Source organism: Arctopsyche grandis, chromosome 12 (assembly GCF_051622035.1).
Source record: "Arctopsyche grandis isolate Sample6627 chromosome 12, ASM5162203v2, whole genome shotgun sequence".
Taxonomy (NCBI): domain Eukaryota; kingdom Metazoa; phylum Arthropoda; class Insecta; order Trichoptera; family Hydropsychidae; genus Arctopsyche; species Arctopsyche grandis.
This window is the reverse complement of record NC_135366.1, coordinates 13761331-13779695: the sequence shown is the minus strand read 5'-3', so window position 1 is coordinate 13779695 and position 18365 is coordinate 13761331. Positions and strand designations below refer to the sequence as shown.

The 18365-nt window shown below is 33.9% G+C and overlaps 4 protein-coding genes across 5 annotated transcripts in view; 1 reads left to right on the top strand and 3 right to left on the bottom strand.

Annotated features, from left to right (window-relative positions):
- The window catches only part of Rbbp5 (retinoblastoma binding protein 5), a 199610-nt gene that overhangs the window by 133398 nt on the left and 47847 nt on the right, over positions 1 to 18365 (top strand). The gene's annotated exons all lie outside the window — the stretch shown is intronic.
- LOC143919779 (methylglutaconyl-CoA hydratase, mitochondrial) lies at positions 1954 to 3568 on the bottom strand. The gene is made up of 3 exons (XM_077442298.1): positions 3167 to 3568; positions 2754 to 3089; positions 1954 to 2683 (listed from the first exon to the last, which is right to left on the bottom strand). The coding sequence occupies exons 1-3, from the start codon at positions 3453 to 3455 to the stop codon at positions 2418 to 2420; spliced, it is 891 nt and encodes a 296-aa protein (XP_077298424.1). The 5' UTR covers positions 3456 to 3568; the 3' UTR covers positions 1954 to 2417.
- Positions 4364 to 12017, bottom strand: raptor (regulatory associated protein of MTOR complex 1). Of its 2 annotated transcripts, none has more exons than XM_077443164.1 (26): positions 11705 to 12017; positions 10806 to 10908; positions 10575 to 10696; positions 10381 to 10500; positions 10158 to 10304; positions 9833 to 10089; positions 9561 to 9743; positions 9130 to 9323; positions 8420 to 8661; positions 8271 to 8345; positions 8106 to 8186; positions 7854 to 8030; positions 7536 to 7692; positions 7344 to 7443; positions 7080 to 7243; positions 6888 to 7000; positions 6658 to 6820; positions 6346 to 6548; positions 6078 to 6153; positions 5842 to 5971; positions 5486 to 5763; positions 5293 to 5412; positions 5034 to 5217; positions 4851 to 4967; positions 4646 to 4768; positions 4364 to 4568 (listed from the first exon to the last, which is right to left on the bottom strand). In XM_077443164.1, the coding sequence occupies exons 1-26, from the start codon at positions 11861 to 11863 to the stop codon at positions 4502 to 4504; spliced, it is 3855 nt and encodes a 1284-aa protein (XP_077299290.1). In that variant the 5' UTR covers positions 11864 to 12017; the 3' UTR covers positions 4364 to 4501. The 2 variants fall into 2 exon arrangements, with proteins under 2 accessions (XP_077299290.1, XP_077299291.1); XM_077443165.1 differs by having other exon boundaries at positions 4368 to 4568; positions 5842 to 5968; positions 11705 to 12011.
- On the bottom strand, positions 14798 to 17659 carry lt (vacuolar protein sorting-associated protein light). The gene has a single exon (XM_077443168.1). It carries the CDS (start codon positions 17499 to 17501, stop codon positions 14973 to 14975), a length of 2529 nt encoding a protein of 842 aa, XP_077299294.1. The 5' UTR covers positions 17502 to 17659; the 3' UTR covers positions 14798 to 14972.

Genomic DNA, 18365 nt, shown 5'->3' with positions numbered 1-18365 from the left:
CCACAAAATTCAACCTTCATTGTTTTAAATTCAACCCTTTGTTTTGCACTGGTTTTGAAGCTTTAAATAATTTAATAAGATCTCATTAAAAACAATAATTATGTTAGCATTGTAAATTATTTGATGAAAGTATTTTTTTGTTTTGTTAAAATTCACACGATTTCTCATTCTCAAATATAAAAAAGAATCAATATTAAATATCTATTATTTTTTTCTTATCCTATAATGAAATGTATAAAAAATTTATCAAATAATAAAGTGTTTTGCATTTATGACTCTGATGTTATTGAAGTTAAATAAAATCCCTGTACCCCACATTTATTAAATCCAGAGTTGTGGATTTGTGATCTTTTTTTCGGAGTCGAAGTCGCTAAAAATCGAGCGTCACTGGTTCTGCATTGATTTATTGAATGTATGTGAATGTTAAATTACTAACGAACCTACATTTAAGGCTCATATTTGCAACGAAAGTGACTTGCCAATATCCAATGTTAGTAGATCTGAAACCCAGTGTTTCCGTCCTTTTATTCCCCGTGTGTTGGTCAAATTGACTGATATTTCACAAATACTTTACGCCAAATCCATTTTATTGGTTTCGTGTATTAAATAAAAATTATAGAATTTTATGAATTAATGATCTATATATATTGTATTAGTACGCCAGAGGTATTAAAAAATTAGTCCATAAAACGCATTGGTTATGATTATTTTATGTACATATCTGTAAATGGTTTTACATATTACTGATAGGGAAAAAGTTAGTCACGTTTGTTTTAATCAGGGCTGTGGAGTCGGAGTCTTATTCGTAAAAAATCAATCAACTTCTTTTTCATATTTTCTTTAATTGATAGTATTACGGTATGTGTTAACTAGTCTCCAGTTTAATTGAATTAAATCCACTAATACATTGAAATTTAATATTTTTTTGTATAAAAATCATGAATTAAAATTAAGTAATAAATAAAATCGTTTGATTTGTTTGTGATCAAAACCGATTGTTTCGTCTGTCTCATACTTTTTTTTTTATTCTCGTTACAAGGCTATTGTTTTTTATTAAATTGATTCGTTTGTGTGTGAAATTCATACACTTGTTTACATGTCAATTTTTAGTGATTTTTTTAAATCCTTTGTGGGTAACTGTATTACCGTATATTATCAATACAACATTTCTGATAAAGATATTATCTATGTATGTAGATAAACATAGGTGTCCACAATATTACATATATTTTTATTTGTTTTCAGTTGACGATTAAACTAGAAAATGTATGTGAAATATAAATTGGATCCATCATCTCAGCATGACCTCTACCTGTGCCTTTATAAAAAAGTGCAAAACGCAACAGAATTATTGAAAAAAGCCAAAGACGGCGTTTTAGAATGCGCGTTGTTAAATCCACTTCTCATATATGATCCCTTCCAAGTGGTGATTGCTGCAAATAAAGCTGTTCTTTTATTCGAAAGTGAAAGTTTAATTACACGCAATGTGTATTCTGAAATAATTTATAATCTATCTCCTTCGAAAAATATCTCAAAGAGCCTAGTCACATTTGGAATACGAGAACAAAGCAGTTATCCAGTTGAAGGTATAGATATTTTGATTGCTGTTATTAAGAAAAAAGATTCGACACAGACATTAGACGACAAATTTTCTTTTATTGAAGGTGAAAAATGTTCTGTTGAAACTATACACGATTTAAAGAACATAGCTCATATTGAGAAAGAATATAAAATTCACGGAAAAAATTTATTAAAGAAAATAATTACTTTATTGGCATCCAAATAATGTGTTCTAGTTATGTTTTGAATAAAGTGTTTAAATCTTTTTCTTGTTTTATTTAAAGCATTCTTCAGATATAAGCATATGTACTTCTACACATTTGAGATGTTTTTATATTAATATGTATGTACATAAAAAGCTTGTAAAATAAGTGAAGTATAGAAGAGATATGTAAAAACAACACAATTCTAAAATTATTTTATTTTGATATATTATAATAAAACTTTTTAAATTATAACATGAAAAATATAAGTATTATTTTTGATTATTCAGATAATCAGTATTCAATATAATAACAAAAAAAAGTAGTAATTTTAGGTAGACTTGAGCCTTAAAGCTCACTTTGACTGTCTATGAAATGAGTATATCTGTGCATATATGTATGTATATACAGAAGAGAACATAAAAAAATAATTACAAAACAACATGAGAATCAGAATAATTGTAACCACAATAATTGGTTCGTCCGTTGAGTTCAAGAAAATCCCTCACAAATCGCGACGTCTGGCAACTTTACTTGTATAATATATGGGTACTGGTAATCCATGTAATATGCCAATTTCAATAACTATTATTTGTTAACAGAATTAATGCAAGATGATGAATGATGTTTTAACCACATTTTATAAAAGTGTATTTATTGTCCTGTGTATCTTGGTTTTCTTTTTTCGATAAAAGCTTTTAATCCTTCTAATCTATCTGTAGTATTTAAAACGCCTTGGTAACAATTCTCTTCTACTTCATAGCCTTCAGTCAGTGGTACTTGAATACCATCGTCGATTGCCCTTTTCGCCATTTTCAAAGCAATTGGCCCGTTAGGTAACATCTCCTCAGCTAACTTTAATGCTCTTTTGTATGCTGCATCATTGTTTGTATTCTGTTCGACAGTATGGTTTACAATCCCTTTGGGACAAGAAGTGTAATTTAAAATGCATTCAAGTAATAGACATAAATAAATATTATTAAAACTAACCCATTTCTTTTGCTTCAGCTCCGTTGAAAACTCTAGCTGTAAATATCAACTCTTTTGCTAGAGATGGATTAATTATCCTTGGTAGTCTTTGGGTGCCACCGGCACCCGGTATAATAGCAAGCTTTGTTTCTACAAGTCCCATTTTTGCTTCTTTTGCTGCAATTCTTATATCGCAAGCTAGTGCCATTTCTAAACCACCACCCATTGCAACTCCATCCAAAGCAGCTATCACAGGAAATGGGAGGTTTTCTATATTTTTCATCATTTGTCGAAGACAATTAACAAAGTTCTTTACCTCGTCGCTTGACATTTTGATTCTCTCTTTTAAATCAGCTCCTATTAATTTACAAGTTCATTGAATATATTTTATAGTACATAATAAATATATAGTAAATAGAATTTGATATACATACCAGCACAAAATGCTCCAGGAACATTACTTCTTAATATGAGGACTCTTGTTGTATTTCTTCCAATTTCATCAATTTGATGTATTAGTTCGTCTACCATTGTCTTACCTAGAGCGTTTTTAACGCTTTGCCGGTTCATAGCAAATACACTAATACCTTCTTGTTCACCTGATAGGTGATCAACTATCAACTCTTTCGAACTTGCATTCGAAGTCGAATAACTAAGTTTAGGTGTTAAATTGTTGATATTCAAGCCATATTTGAATATTCGAGAGGCCTTTAGAGAAGCCATGTTTTCGAGTTGTAAAAATTTTCCGTAGAGATAACGTGTGACGGCTGATCGAGTCGTTGGCAAAACACATGTTCGTAGTCAAATATAATAATTCCAAGTTTCTCAAACATTTACATGATTTTCCGTCGCATTGGGCATAAAAAATATTAATTGCGAATACATTGAGAATCGCTATATACGGTTGACGTCTACTTGCAGTGTTGCCAAAATCAAAAAATATTTTCAATGTCATTTGATTTCTAATCACCATCGCTAAGGCATTCCAAAACTATTTCACATTACTAGTCACCGGAGCCTGAGGGGGCCGTGTATTGTTCAAAGGTTGTAAATGCAGTGTTAAAGGTTTGCCGAACAATGGATAGCACTGTGAGTATCCTACCTCTACACATTACATATTTGCTCGTACCTTTTTTAGGTCCAAAAATATATATGAATAAGATAAAATTTAGTTTAACTAGGGTTTTATGAAACTTTAAATGGCCCCCTAGTGTAAGTTGAAATACAACAATGAACTGCTACCTTCAAAAGGGTAAACGGACTATTTCACACATTGCGATTGTGTAGACGACAATCGTTGCCACGAAAATTGCGAATACGGAATATTTGGCATTCGAGTTCTCGTTAGTATGATGGTTTTTTGTGCGGAATAATCAATGAAGCCCTCAAAAATGAACGCAGTCCTACTTCCTTGCACTTTTTGTCACTAACTTGGCCCAATATCAAGAGCAGTCATTATCAGAACCCACAATAAAAAAATATTATAGTAGTTTGAGTAGATATTAAAAATCTACACCTTTTGAAAACGTAAATGTAAAGCTAGGCAATCTACTTTAGGTTCGTGTAAGATTAAAAAAAATCAAACCTAAATTAACAAGGAAAAATGTCAGGTAATAAGAAGAAATACACTTAAAATAAAATAAATATGTAAAAAAGTCATTTTTATTTAACATCTTAAAATAATTACAACTAATGCGTTATTATCACTGTGGTTCTGAAGGCTGGCAGCTGGAAAATGGCAGAGGCAATGGAATATAATAATTTAAATATCACCTACGTATGTCGGTACTGTATACAGATACTGTGAAATCAGTAGCTCCCACTGCTAGTGAACATCTGCAATACATGAAAATAGTCATCAGACTGAACTTGAATAAATGGTTAAATATAAATTTTAAAACTTTAATACACACCTTTCTGGGTGGAAAGATAAACAGGATACGGGTCCGATCCGAGGTCCCATAAAAACATCACGAATGGTATTGAGGAGTATTGCATTTTTATTAAAAATACCAATGTGTTGATTAGAAAAGCCACTAAAAAAAAATATACATATATATATTTAATATACGATATATAATAATACTTTCATATTGAAAAATTTATAAGTGAACATACCAGGCGAATACATCTTCATATTGGTGAACAGCCATAGCCGTCATGCCCTGACCCGATTGAACAAATGAAAGGGGTGCTGTTTTCCGAAGGTCATATATTCTTATTTCTCCAGTTTCACTAAAAGTTGAAAATCTTTTACTATAATAAAAACTATAAAAATTTTAATTTTATAATAGCACTCACCATCCAGAGACTAGTGTTCGGCCATCAGCACATATGTAAGCTTGAATTAATGGCGATTGATGGTCACGTAATACACGGTCTAATCTATTAGACTGTGTATCCCAAATGCGTAACGAACCATCAACAAATCCGCACGCTGTAAGATTTCTGTTGCGTGATACACATGTGGCTGCACATTCCGCTTCTACAAGATATAAATCACCGATTTGTAAAATTGTAAGAAAATAATTATAGATAAAATATGAATAATTCTATTAACCTGTTGATATATCAAGTAGTTTTCGTTCGCTACATGCATCCCATACCCTCAAGAAACGTGCTGTGCCTGCTACAGCCAAAGTTTGGGTTTGCTGTTGCCACTCCATAACCAAACCAGGACCTATAATTTAAATAATATTGTAAATTATAAACATATTATTTATTAATCAATTAGATAAATAAAGTATATGCACCTGTTGATTTAGTCAAATGATGTGCTGGTAATAAGCTTTGAGGTTCACCGAGAGCACGCCAAGCTGTGACTAGACGAGGGAAGCGAGGGGTTGAAGAATTGTGTGATGAAGAGGAACCAGATGCTGCAGCATGATATAGCGCTACTGAACCACAAGACGCTCCACACAACAGTAATCGACCTACATCATGTGCATTTACATATTGCAAGGCAGTTAACCGACCCTCTCCTTTCCAATGACCATAACATAATTTTGCTCCAGTACCCCAATCCCATATGCTATTAAAGAAACAAATAATTCTTTTAATCATCTTTTTACGCAGTTAAATAATATCGAATACAATCATGTACACATACCCAAATGAATCTTGGCCGGCAACAGCAATGTGTTGATCATAAGGGTGAAAAATGATAACAGAAGGGGATAGTGGACTTCTTGCATTAAATGCTCGAGATTCTAATTTGATAGGCAATTTTAATTGTTCTTCTAAAAACATAAAATATAATATTTATATTGAAATGAATATGATGTGTTTACTTATAAAATGATAACAGTCATCGATAATGATGTGTTCATTTATGAAATTATTTACCTCTAGCTTCTTTCCTGAGTGCTTTATTTCTTTGATAACGCCATTTTTTTTCTTGATACATCCTACTTTCGATATCCTGAAATAGTAAACATACTCCATAGAAAAATTATTAAATAGCTTAGTTTTAATCTATTTGGTATATGATGTGTATATGTTAGTCAATCTGTATTTGTCAGTGAAGTTATATGAACGCCAATGAAAATGTAATTTCACTGGAAATATATTTAGGTACAAATTGATTTATATGCAATGAATAAATTATACAAACCAAATCAATTTGATTATCTAGTGAACATCCCGCAAAATGGCTGCTTGCCCATTGAACAAACTGAGTGGTTACTATTGGTCGGCGCATACCACCTGCAGACTCACTATTACTTTCACCCGTGCTAACACCTCTTCCACCACTAGAGCCTGTGCCTACATCCTCCGATATTGTGACGGGTAAAACAGCTTTGCGGCTATATAAACCTAAATAGAATAAATGTTAAATTTGGTTAATTTATACGTTGACTAGTGAGCGTGTACACTGAAGTCATTTAGCACTTCAACTGTTAAATATATTATGTTTTACAAATACCAGGTAGAGGTAATGTTCTTGAATGTTCATGAATAAAGGTACGAGTATTTGGAGAAGGCGGTAGAGATGAACTACCAACATTTAATGGATTAATATTGTTGGAGGAATTTCCACCAAATCTTCCTTCCACACACAATTCCCGTGACGTGCTTAATTCCAAAACCTAAAAATGATATATGAAATTAAAAATGGGAAATTTTAAAAACATATTTATTGTATGTGATACATACTTGATTTTTAATATATCTGACTATTTTATTACACATTTCTGCAACATGAGGATGTGGATCTTCAGTCATAGAACGTAAGACATTCCAAAGTTTTGTGTAAAATGATCCAAAGCCTGGGAAAGATTTCATTTATGCATTCTAAATAATGAAATAAAATACGCAATTCAGTAAGTAGAATTAATCGACAATTACCAATAAGAGGTAGTCCTTGTAAATTGCACGTAGATCCTAGGGATGATATGGAGCTAGAACTAGATACTCTTTTGATACGTTCAGCTGGACTAGGCGGTGCACTTGTGTCTAAAACATCTCGAGCTGTGTCTATTGCGCCACCAGAATACATACGATTGCGTTCTCTGTGTCAGGTGAAATTAAATGGTCATAAAATACTGTTCGAAAACTAATCATTTAAAGTTTTAAGTGCATTTAAGTCATTAGGAAAGAAAAAATAATTGCCTGCTGCCTCCTCGGTGATGAGGTTGTGGAGTTGATTTACCTTCTTGTAAAGAGGCAGCAATAAAATGAGGTTCGAATGTAAGTACAAGCCATTGAAGAGCTGTGGATTGATAAAAATACAAAATATACTATTTGTTATTATAAAAAAAATACAAACAACTATACATGAACAACAATTTTCAAATTATGTACCTCCAAGTAATTCTGCACGTACAATTGGGCTCATATCTTGAGCAATACGATTTGCAAGGCTGACAGCAACCTGTTGATCGAGACTGTTTGCATGTTCAGTACGTTCACGTCCCGATGATATAAAAGTACCCAAAGCATAAACTGCAGCAGCTCGGACCTAAAATGTTATTTTATATATTTATACTATTTCAATTTATGGAGAATCAAGTGAACGACAGCTGGATATTTGATTTTATACACCATTTTACAGTTGAGAATACGATGTTGCGCAATAAGATGAAAGAGGACATTTAAAATGAAATAATTCAATGGATTTACCTCTGGAACTGGGTCATCTAATAAATCATAGAGTTTCTCGTGTGCCAAATCTCGTACCCCTGACCATCTAGCTTGATCATAGCCATGCCATAAGCGACCCAAACAGATGGCTAACCATTGTCTTAATAATGGATTGGGCTCATTCAATTGTTCTAAACATATTGATACAAGGGACCCCTAAAAAAACTTTTTTTTTAACTATCTATTTTAAAATAAGCTTATGCATTAAATCTTAATAAAATAAATTAATACTTGTAGTGCTGCTTCTTGACCAGGTAAATAATTATTAACAATTCCAGCTAAAACGAAAGCTGCCATAGTACGTCTTGAGCTCTACAAAATAAATATAATAAATATGATTTCGAATACTACAAACAATAGAGAGGAAATCATGTTTCATTCAACTCAAATTCTTACATTTATTGAAGTATCTTGTAGTACAGATATAAAATATTTGTGTCCTTTGGCATTGACAAGATCAACTTGGCATGTCTGAAATATAATTGATTCAGTAAATATAAATTTTTCACCAATTCGAATATCAAAAGTTTCCAGCAAATACTGACCCCATCTACAGCCATAATTTTAGCCCATATAAAGACCAAAAGTGGGCGTAATTCTTTAGCTGACGTCTGAAGTAGTTTAACCATGTAAGGGAATATTCCAACACTTAAAATTAAATTTACAGCCCAAGGCCCAAGGGCAAGAAATCTTCCCAAAATTTCTAAAGCACGAACACGATGCATAGTACTTAAAAGCACTTGAAGTACCATGGGCAACTGATCTGGAGGAGAGCGTTTAGGAGATCCTAAAAAAATAATACAGTATAAAATATTTAAGTAAATTAAATGTACATATATATACAGATTTTTCATTTCATTAAAGTGAATCTTAAATCTCGTCCTAGAATGCACGTTAGCAAAAGCGATATGCTTAAGCAAATTAGTGTCGGGTAAAAAAAAAAATCATTGGGAGATGTATTTTTCTAGCTATTATGTACTGAAAAACTATGCCCAAAGACGAAAACAAAATATAAAGTTTTTTGCAGTCTGGTGTACTTGAAATTAAAACTACTTTTAACTCTTTCCCAACTACACTGCCTGTCAGTACACTCCACAAGATTTTCACGATTAGCTTGTAACTCTACACTTTCAATGTATACATACATATTTACTGTCTACAAATTGTGTGTGCAGCAGAAGTAGTTAGAATTCGTCTCCATGAAGTAAAAAATCTGTTATTGGTAATAAAAAAATTTCTAAAATTTGGAAAATACCTAAATCCAACCAAACTTGAAATGCAGTCAACTGTTCTTCAAAAAATAATGAATGAACATAAGGACTGTCAGAATTTAGCATAGCTGGTAGCTGAGCTAAAGCAAGATCTAACGTATGCTCCCATGCTTGCCACATTGGATGACCGGCCATTGATGGCATTGCTGGTGAACATACTGGAGTACAGTTATAGCACCTGTATATTTAAAATCGAAATTTAATATAGGTCCATAGCAGTGGCGTGCGCAGAAATTCTCTCTTTTTGTCGTACAGCCTTACTTAATGTGCATGAACGGGATACAAGAGGAACAGCCTGTTCCTCTTGTATCCTGCTCGTGTACATTAAGTAAGGCTGTACGACAAAAAGAGAGAGAATTTCAGCGCACGCCACTGGTCCATAGATAGTATAAATTTAACTAAGCGAATAAAAAACCTTAATATTCTGTCAGCCAAAAGAAAATTTCTACAAAGACTTGCAGTAAGAAGGTCGGCCCTAAAAAGTTGTTGAAACAAATCACGTGGTAACATGTTCCAAGCTATTGTATCTGTAATGGCAGTAAATATCCAATTCAGTTCGCCTATCATCGTTCTTCGATCAGTCAATTGACCAGGTATTCTAAAACAAAATTATTTGCACCTTAGTAATTTAATATATTAAATCAAGCACATGTGAATATGAGAGAAGCATTTTTTTTTCAATATTACTTGTCAATTAATTCCATAGTACCCGGTGGTATAATTTTGGCAGGATGGTTTTGCATTACGAACCATTTTAAGGCCATTTTAATGGGAGTAGTCAAACAAGCAGTGAATAAATCGGCTGGTAATTCAGGATTCATAGGCAATACTTGGTTTGCTGCACATGCAGCTAGTTGTATACAGTTTTTATATGATGGCGGTCCTTGGGGTGCTGAATTATTATCAGGTTGATTTCCACTCGTACCAGAAGTTTGTTTAGACATCTAAAAAATTACATGATCACTAATGTAATTGAAGTTTTTAAAAAAATTAATAGGCAAGCCAAATATACCTCGAAATCTTTTTCATGTTGTTCAGCAAACATTTTGAATTGTTCGACAATAACCCCAGCATTGGAACAGTCATAGACATATAACGAAGGTGCACCCATCCAGGTTTGTAAATCATACACTGATAGAGGAATGTACTGTGTAAAAGCCTAAAAGTTGTATTTATCAACACAGTGCAATTTTTTTTACAAAAACTTCATTGTTTCAATACTAAAAAAATAATACCTTGTTAAAAACCCAAATTTCACCTTGACTTGTTGGTTTTGGTACACCGTGGCCATTATAATGAAAAAGAACTCTTTCGTCTTTGGCATTGCGTCTCAATGAACAACAAAGTTTTTTAACCTACAACGATATGTGCATAGCTGTAATTTTAATGATGAAATAAACTTGAATATAACCAGAAATAGCGTTTATACCTCATCACTCGTAGGATCTAACGATTGCTTGTATCGGGCTCTAGGTTGCCAGCGTTCATATTGTATTTGAAGATTATTGCCAATCATTTCTAGGGATTTCGCTGGAGATAAAACCAGAGGATCTGTAAAATTCAACAGTTTGATCTTAGTCAAATTTATGATGAACCAAAATGAAAAAATATTTAAAAACAAAATTTTACATCGATAAATTAACTTGATATAAAATACTACCTATCCAACATTCGAGGCGAGCACACGGCTGCGTCTTAACAATATCTGGAGGGTCAACACCGATATTCAAACATACAACCAACGCTACGCAATGGGTTTTATACTGCAAAAAAAAAAATTAAACATTATAATGAGATACTATATTATATCAAAACGATCACAATTACCAGGTAGTAAGTCTTTACGATGAATAATGCAGGCAATGGAAACGATGATTAATTTGCAGTAAAATCTAATTCAAAGTTACAAAAATATACTGATAAATGTACTTAAAAATAAACAGCAGTTCATTTCCTAGTAACTTAGTATTACATTATTTACATATTAAAAACGGACAGAATTTAATCAAAAAGTTTATACTACATTTTGATTTTGCATGTAATCCGTGGAATATTTGGGAATGGTACAAATGCAGAATAAATGAGCCATCCAGAAAAGGACACTTATTGTATTTGGAATATATCGTCACTATTATGGAAAGTTATCAATTTATAAATATATATAGTTTTGAAAATCAACTTGAAAGCAAGTGAATTTGAAATACAAAAAAAAAACAAATTTCTGTCAAATAGCATTGTATGTAAGTAGATAGACGATAACACCACAATAATAATCATATACTTCACTTAATGAATTGAAATAGAAAAGACGCAACGGACAGGTTAAATTGTAGAAACTTAACTAACCGAGTATCCAGTGTTATTGCGAAAAAGTGATTAGGACACACGTCACGATTTCTGTTGATAATACGGAGCGTATAATACGCACTAAACCAAAATATGCGGTACATGCAGATAAGACGTTGATGGAGGTTGGGTGTTGGTGTTAGTGATGGGTGGTGTGTTGGGTGTTGGGTGTTGGGTGTTGGTGGTGGGATGTTGGGATGTTGGGTCAGAAACCTTCTCCTTGATGCGCCAGGTTTGGTCCGGCGGCGGGGGCGCTTCGATGGAGTCCGTGTGTCGAGGGCTGTCGAAGCTCAACGGCAGCTGCCAATCCATGGGCTCCGGAGACTCGCCGCGCGCCCCCGTCACCCCCGTCGCCCCCGTCACCCCCGTCATGCTCTCGTATGCCGACGAATGCGACTGCGACTTCGACACGTGCCCGTTGACAGATAGCGACAAGCTCAGAGCGCGCGCTCCATCGACACCAGAAACTCGACAGCCGGCACCCCCACCCGCACCTCCACTCACGCTCTCTCGCTCTCTCGCTCTCTCGCACGCACGCACCTATTCGCCGGCATCTCGTTCTCTCTCTCTCCCCGTCTAAACACCAATATTTATGTCCGTTATAAACTTCCCGCAGAAAAAAGGTTCGGTGATTACTGGTCACAAATTACTCGTCACAAAGTCACTAAAATCTATATAACGGAACATCTGGCAGCCGAAAAGTCCATCATACTATCGATAACTATCATAGTAACGAGAACTTGAGTGCCAAATATTGTGTATTTGCGATTTCGTGGCAAAAATTGTCTTTGTGACCACCCCAATGTGACGAATAGTCCAATTACCCAGAAAAAATACACATCGCCTACACGTTTAGTCACTACTCAAGAAGGTCCATTTTTTTAAGTGTCGGTTTTATCATAGCCGTTGAGAAAGAACCCAACCCGGGATCCACGAAAATAATAATTCCGGGCCCCTCTTTTTTAGGAGTGAAGGCTTATTTTAGAATTTTTAAATACCTCCTTTACGTTTCACTTACGATTACAATTCAGGAAAAAGTTTGCCTCTTATCCGATCATTTTCATACTTTGCCATATTGCTCATTTTGGTCATCAATATAAGTAAATGGATCCTCCGCCATCACGATGGTGCAAAAATATCGTGTAAGACGCGTTTGATGTCTGCCCGGCGAGATAGTCGTTGACGTTTATCCATCGTTCGTTTATTAGTTTTAAACATAGATGGCTGTAGTAAAATAAAATTATTGTTTTTATTCAAAATAATAATTTTATATACAAATTATAGAAGAGGTATGTTTTAAAAAAACTTTTTTTTTATTAAAAATAAACACGCACATTTCAATGGTTCAGTGATTACATCCCAAATGTGAATCGCTACCAGTATAACCGCCGCTACGAAAATCGCTCGCGTGGCTCCTGCAGTACGAAAATTCGTCGCACAGGAAAATTGCCGTACAGAAAACTGCCCAAATATTGCTCAGAAAATGCTTTTTTTTTTTTTTACGAAATTTGGGTAGTGTAGGAATATAGTACGACTTGTACCATACGAAACTAGGTCGATGATATTTCCCTCATCAAACTTAATCTGTACAAATGACATCATCGCGTCCTGTTCTCGTACACGAAAGTTAGCCGTGGCCGAAATACTTCGTCCAGATTACCCATACTCGTTCCAGACTCGCTCCAGATACGCAATCACGAGTACACGAGAAATCCCAAGGAGCTACGCAACTACGCATCAAACATAGAACACAAAGGAAGACCTCGACCTCGTTGGAATCTTCCAGCCCAGCTACACGTTGCTCAAGCAACACCTTTATAAACCAGCGCATCGTCCCCAGATGCCAGTGAGCTTCAGGAACTCGACCTGGCTCGATCCAGCGAATCCCCTACCTACTTCGCTGTACATACAAATACACCTGTATTAATCGAGTAATAAAGATCCTCTTCAAAATTCAACTGAATTTCCATAGGCCGGGAAACGGTCCAAGCCTTTAACCCGCCCTATAGTAGTTTTGACCAACACTTGTGCAGTTTTCTGTACGGAAATTTTCCTGTGTGACTTTCGTATTGTCGGTTAGTCATGGATTATATTAAATAAGCAAAAAACATACAAACCTATTGAGTTGTGGATAATTAATTTAAGTCGAGACATTTGTTGACGGTAAACAGACAATTTCGCACATTGCGATCGTTCCCATGAAAATCGGAAATACGGAATATCTGACACTCGAGTTCTTGTTAGTGTGATAATTCGCTTGGGTGCCTTTCGATGGATGGAATTTTTGGGTGCCAAATGTCGTTTTGTGTGAAATAATCACCGAACCTCTGTCGACATATTGTAGTCGCAACGAAGCGTAATAATTTGGTTTTGAGCGTGAAGTGCGAACCTTGCCACTAATTAAGTACCCTCAGCCCGCGTTTACATGGGCAGGATGGATTAGACCAGCAGCCGCGCCTGCGCCGTGTACTAGGCTCAGTGTTGTATGGGTGGGTATGCAATGTTTCAGACAGGCCGGATGAATCCACCGGTTAGGTTAGGTTATCCAGCTCGTCTGAAACATTGCATACCTACCCATACAACACAGCCTAGTACCCGGCGCTGGCGCGGTGCTGATATAATACATCCTGCGCGTGTAAAGCCGGGCTAAATGGTCACCTTATTTGACATGTTCAATTATTGTAAAAAAAGCAAGAGCCGCACAAAAAACTTTTTTTTTTTGGCTACCTTTTCCTTAGACGTCTATTTTATGAAAGCGCACACAAAAACTCGGTATTAAAATATGTAAGTTGCGTTTGATAATAAACATAAATAATTTGGAAATAGCAGACCATTTGTTTTTCTTCAAAGACGGGTTGTATTATTCGAATAACGTGCTGTAATGTATATTAATGAACTTAATCTACCCCCCTTAAAATATATTCTTTTTTATTACTAATTATAATAGAAAACCATATACCAATACCATGGATTCATTTTAGTTGAATTAATACAAATAATAATGTTTTAAATTAAAATTTTGGATAGTTATTTTTCGTATAAAAATGAGTTTCTTTTTAAAGTTGTGTTGTTTTTAGCATATAAAATCTTAGATACACATACGTACATATATGTACATGAATATTTGAAAAAAAATTAAAACGTAAAAATTTGAACACTGCTTTAAGAAAAAGTCTTATGTATTTGCGCGCCTGTTATAATACATTTACAATACTTAAACGAATCTCAATGAATGCCCTTACTGGCATATTGCTTCCTTATTCGTTTGCTTCTTGAAATTAGTAAAATAAAATACACAAGTAAAAATATTGCCCTTTATTAATTTAAAAAAAGTTACATAAATAAAATATAAGCATTTAACAAAATTAGTATCATAGTCAGCTTGATAATATGAATACATACATACAATATATAATAAATAGATAATTTGGGAAGATACAATATTTATATTGATTAAATATAATTAAATAACATATTCAAATCATTCAATTTTGACTGGATTACAAAGTGCACATATGTCGTGATATTGAATAATTTCTGGCAAACATTTCATGTGAAAAGTGTGACGACAATTATATACTACCATATCAGTAGAATGAGAAAAATCTTTAATGATTATTTTACCATGACAAGCACTACAGACACATTCATCAGTTATACAAATCCCTTTATGATGGCTTTTGATCAGTTTCTCATGAAGATCAAAATAATTTCGCAAAGTTATTGCTTTGCAAGCTTCTTGAACGGATAATTGCAAATTGAAATCCCTCATCATTTTTCCTAGTGAATCTTTGAGATCATCAATTTCACAACCAGGTTTAATGCCTCTAATTAAAACTCTGGGGTCGACGTAATTGCCGATTCGCTTCAGAAGTAAAGCAATGAATTCTGGTTTATCCAAGGAATGAGTTATCAAATCCGTCCAAAGTTCTTTATCATCATGCTCTTGACAGAAAGAAATAGCTTGGTTAATGTCGAGTAATTTTTTCAAAATTATATTAAGCGCTTCCTTTGTACTACCAATTCTTCCTAGCAGATATACTATTTCTGGGTGAAAGTCTCTAGATTTACAAATATCTAAAGCTTCTTGAATAGGATAACTATCACTAGATCTCAAAAAAGGTAAAAGCTTCTCTCTTGCAAAATCAGCATAAAATTTGACCAATTTACCATGATATTTTCCAGAACTATCAACTTTGCTTAGAGCATCAAGATATCGAAATAAATACATATCATGCGATTTTAATTGTTCTTCAACTACATCCACCGGTACTTTGTTTTTATCCAATAATATAGATATGGCTTTATCGCAGTCTAACTTCATCAAAGCTAAAATTTTATTATGAATATAATCATATAGATCATGTTTTTTGATAAGTTCAAATACATCTTCATGCTGCAATTTCAAATACATAGACAAAGCTTTATCATATTTTTTCTGGTAACAATATAAAACACCGAGAGATTCTAAATAAGAATTTTTTTCCACATCAGTTAAAAATAACTGTTCAATTACAGCATTGATGACAGCATTTATTTTATATAAAGCTGGATCCCATTTTCGAACTAGTTCTAAGAATCCTTGAGGATGAAATTTTAAATATTCATAAAGTATTAATTCGTAGATGTGTGATCCCAACTTTTTATCCAAAGTTGTTGGTATGTGAGGGCAAACATATCTTAGGCAATTTATATTAGCAAATTTGTATATTTCATTCTCCCACAATGTTCCATCTATAGAACAAACTTTTTCATATAGTTTTGCAGCTTTTTCATAGTCGCCCTTTTCCAATAACCGATCCATATGAAATATTCCCACAGATGATACAGAATGTTTCGCCGTTTTTCCACCTGCTACCATCAAAACATTCATAGCCTTTTCATAATAATCATGATCAATAAGCCATTGCACTCGATCATCTATATCATACTGACTTGCAATGATAATATCTTTGGGAGATACTATAAAATATCTGTTTTCTTCTATGACACAGGCTAGATGATAATCATTACAAGAATATTCTTCATATCCACGTATGTTCAAGGTATCAGAAGATATATCAAGCAATTCACTCGTTTTATAATCTAAAATATTTAAAACGGGCCTTTGTGCATTTCCTGTAGTGGCATCAGGTTCTTTCGGATAACCCAAAATTACCAATTGATCGTCAAAAGGTGCTAGTCCGCAAATAAAATAATCTGTTTGAAATGTGTACATGGGATCAACTAAATATTCAGGGGTGGCTCTTGATTGAAGTTCGAGTGTATGTCGTTTTCTAATGAAACAAATTCTTACAGTATCGACCCAACCAATCATGAGAGTTTTTTCAGCTGACCAAAGCAGGTTACAACGATAGTCTTCAATCGAAACAGCTGCATTACTTTCCCATCGTATTAGTCCTAAAGAGCACTGAGCAACTATATCATAAACTCGCACACCCACATCTCCAGTCCACGCTATGAAACGATCTTGCCACGCAATAGCTTGCACGTAACCTTCGCACTCACAGAGAACTGTTGTTTTCATTCGATTGAAAAATGATTTTTCATATAATGTTAACTTATTATCACCGATTACAAATCTACAGCCAGAACCCGGTTTAAAATAATTAGGATCTAGGGCCACCGATTTTATTACTCTACCTAAGGATATACTGTGGTTATTATCTTTAGAGTACAGACCATGAATAATAACTTTGCCATCATCAGAACACGTAGCAATGTGGTCACCGTTCAAATCCACAGAAATGTGATTAACAGCTATTGTGTGAGCACGAAATTCTTTGTTCTCCGATCCACTTTCAATTCTCGCCGAGTTTCCTTCGTGATCCAATAGGTGAACGATTCCCCACTGCGAGCCGAGACATACGAACTTGGGGTGAATGCCGATACAGCTGATGGCGTGCTTCAATAGAATGTTGTATACATCGTTGAGCATGCGATGATATTTGAGCTTCGGTTCTTCATCAGATTGAGTATTGTCAGATGAATCGAGATTTAATTCAGCCATTGTCCACAAAATTCCGATACATAGTATTTAGATAACAATATTTATTTTAAATTACGATTTTGAGCAAAATCCAAACCGTACGAGAGCCAAAAACGTAAGATAATGAATTGTGACAAATGTCAAATATCGGTCGCAATATTACTCATCGAAACACCACTGATAGTGGTCATGCCCATATGTTAACATTAGCAGTGATGTTTGTGGTTTCATTCTCTAACAAAAATAGTCATATAAGTTCTAAAGGTGCATGCAGAGAATATTACGATTGTGAAAATATGATAATACGAAAAGTGCGGGTTTTTAGAATATACTCTTGTAGAAAAATAAAAAAATATATTTATATTTTTAGTTTACTAAAAGTTTTATGAATGGAAATTTTCGGGCACGAAAAGGAAATAAAAATCCTCAAAAAATATATATATAAACATCGATAGGCATTGTGAGTATGTATCTATAGAAAAGAAGGACATTGCTTTATGTCTTGTTTAAAATGAACAAATGGATTATACTTAAATATGTAATAACTCTGGACGATGAGGAATTGTTATTTGTTATAAAAGTCCAGATTTATTTGAATTATAGAAATGCACATTTTGAAATGAATAAAATTGATAATTTTTCTTATATATTTTGCCGTTTTACATGAAATTCAATTTACGACTGAGATGCAAGAACATATATTCGTCGTAAGTCGAGGAATACCTGTATTGTTAGTCAGTTAAATCTCAAACTAATTTCACTGCATTGAGGCGGCCGAGTATGTTACTGAGCAGATAAATATCACGGCTAAATCTAGATTCAAGATGAAAAGATATGAAAATTATAAAATAATATCAATTTGACCTCTCCCATAGATGTAAAAAT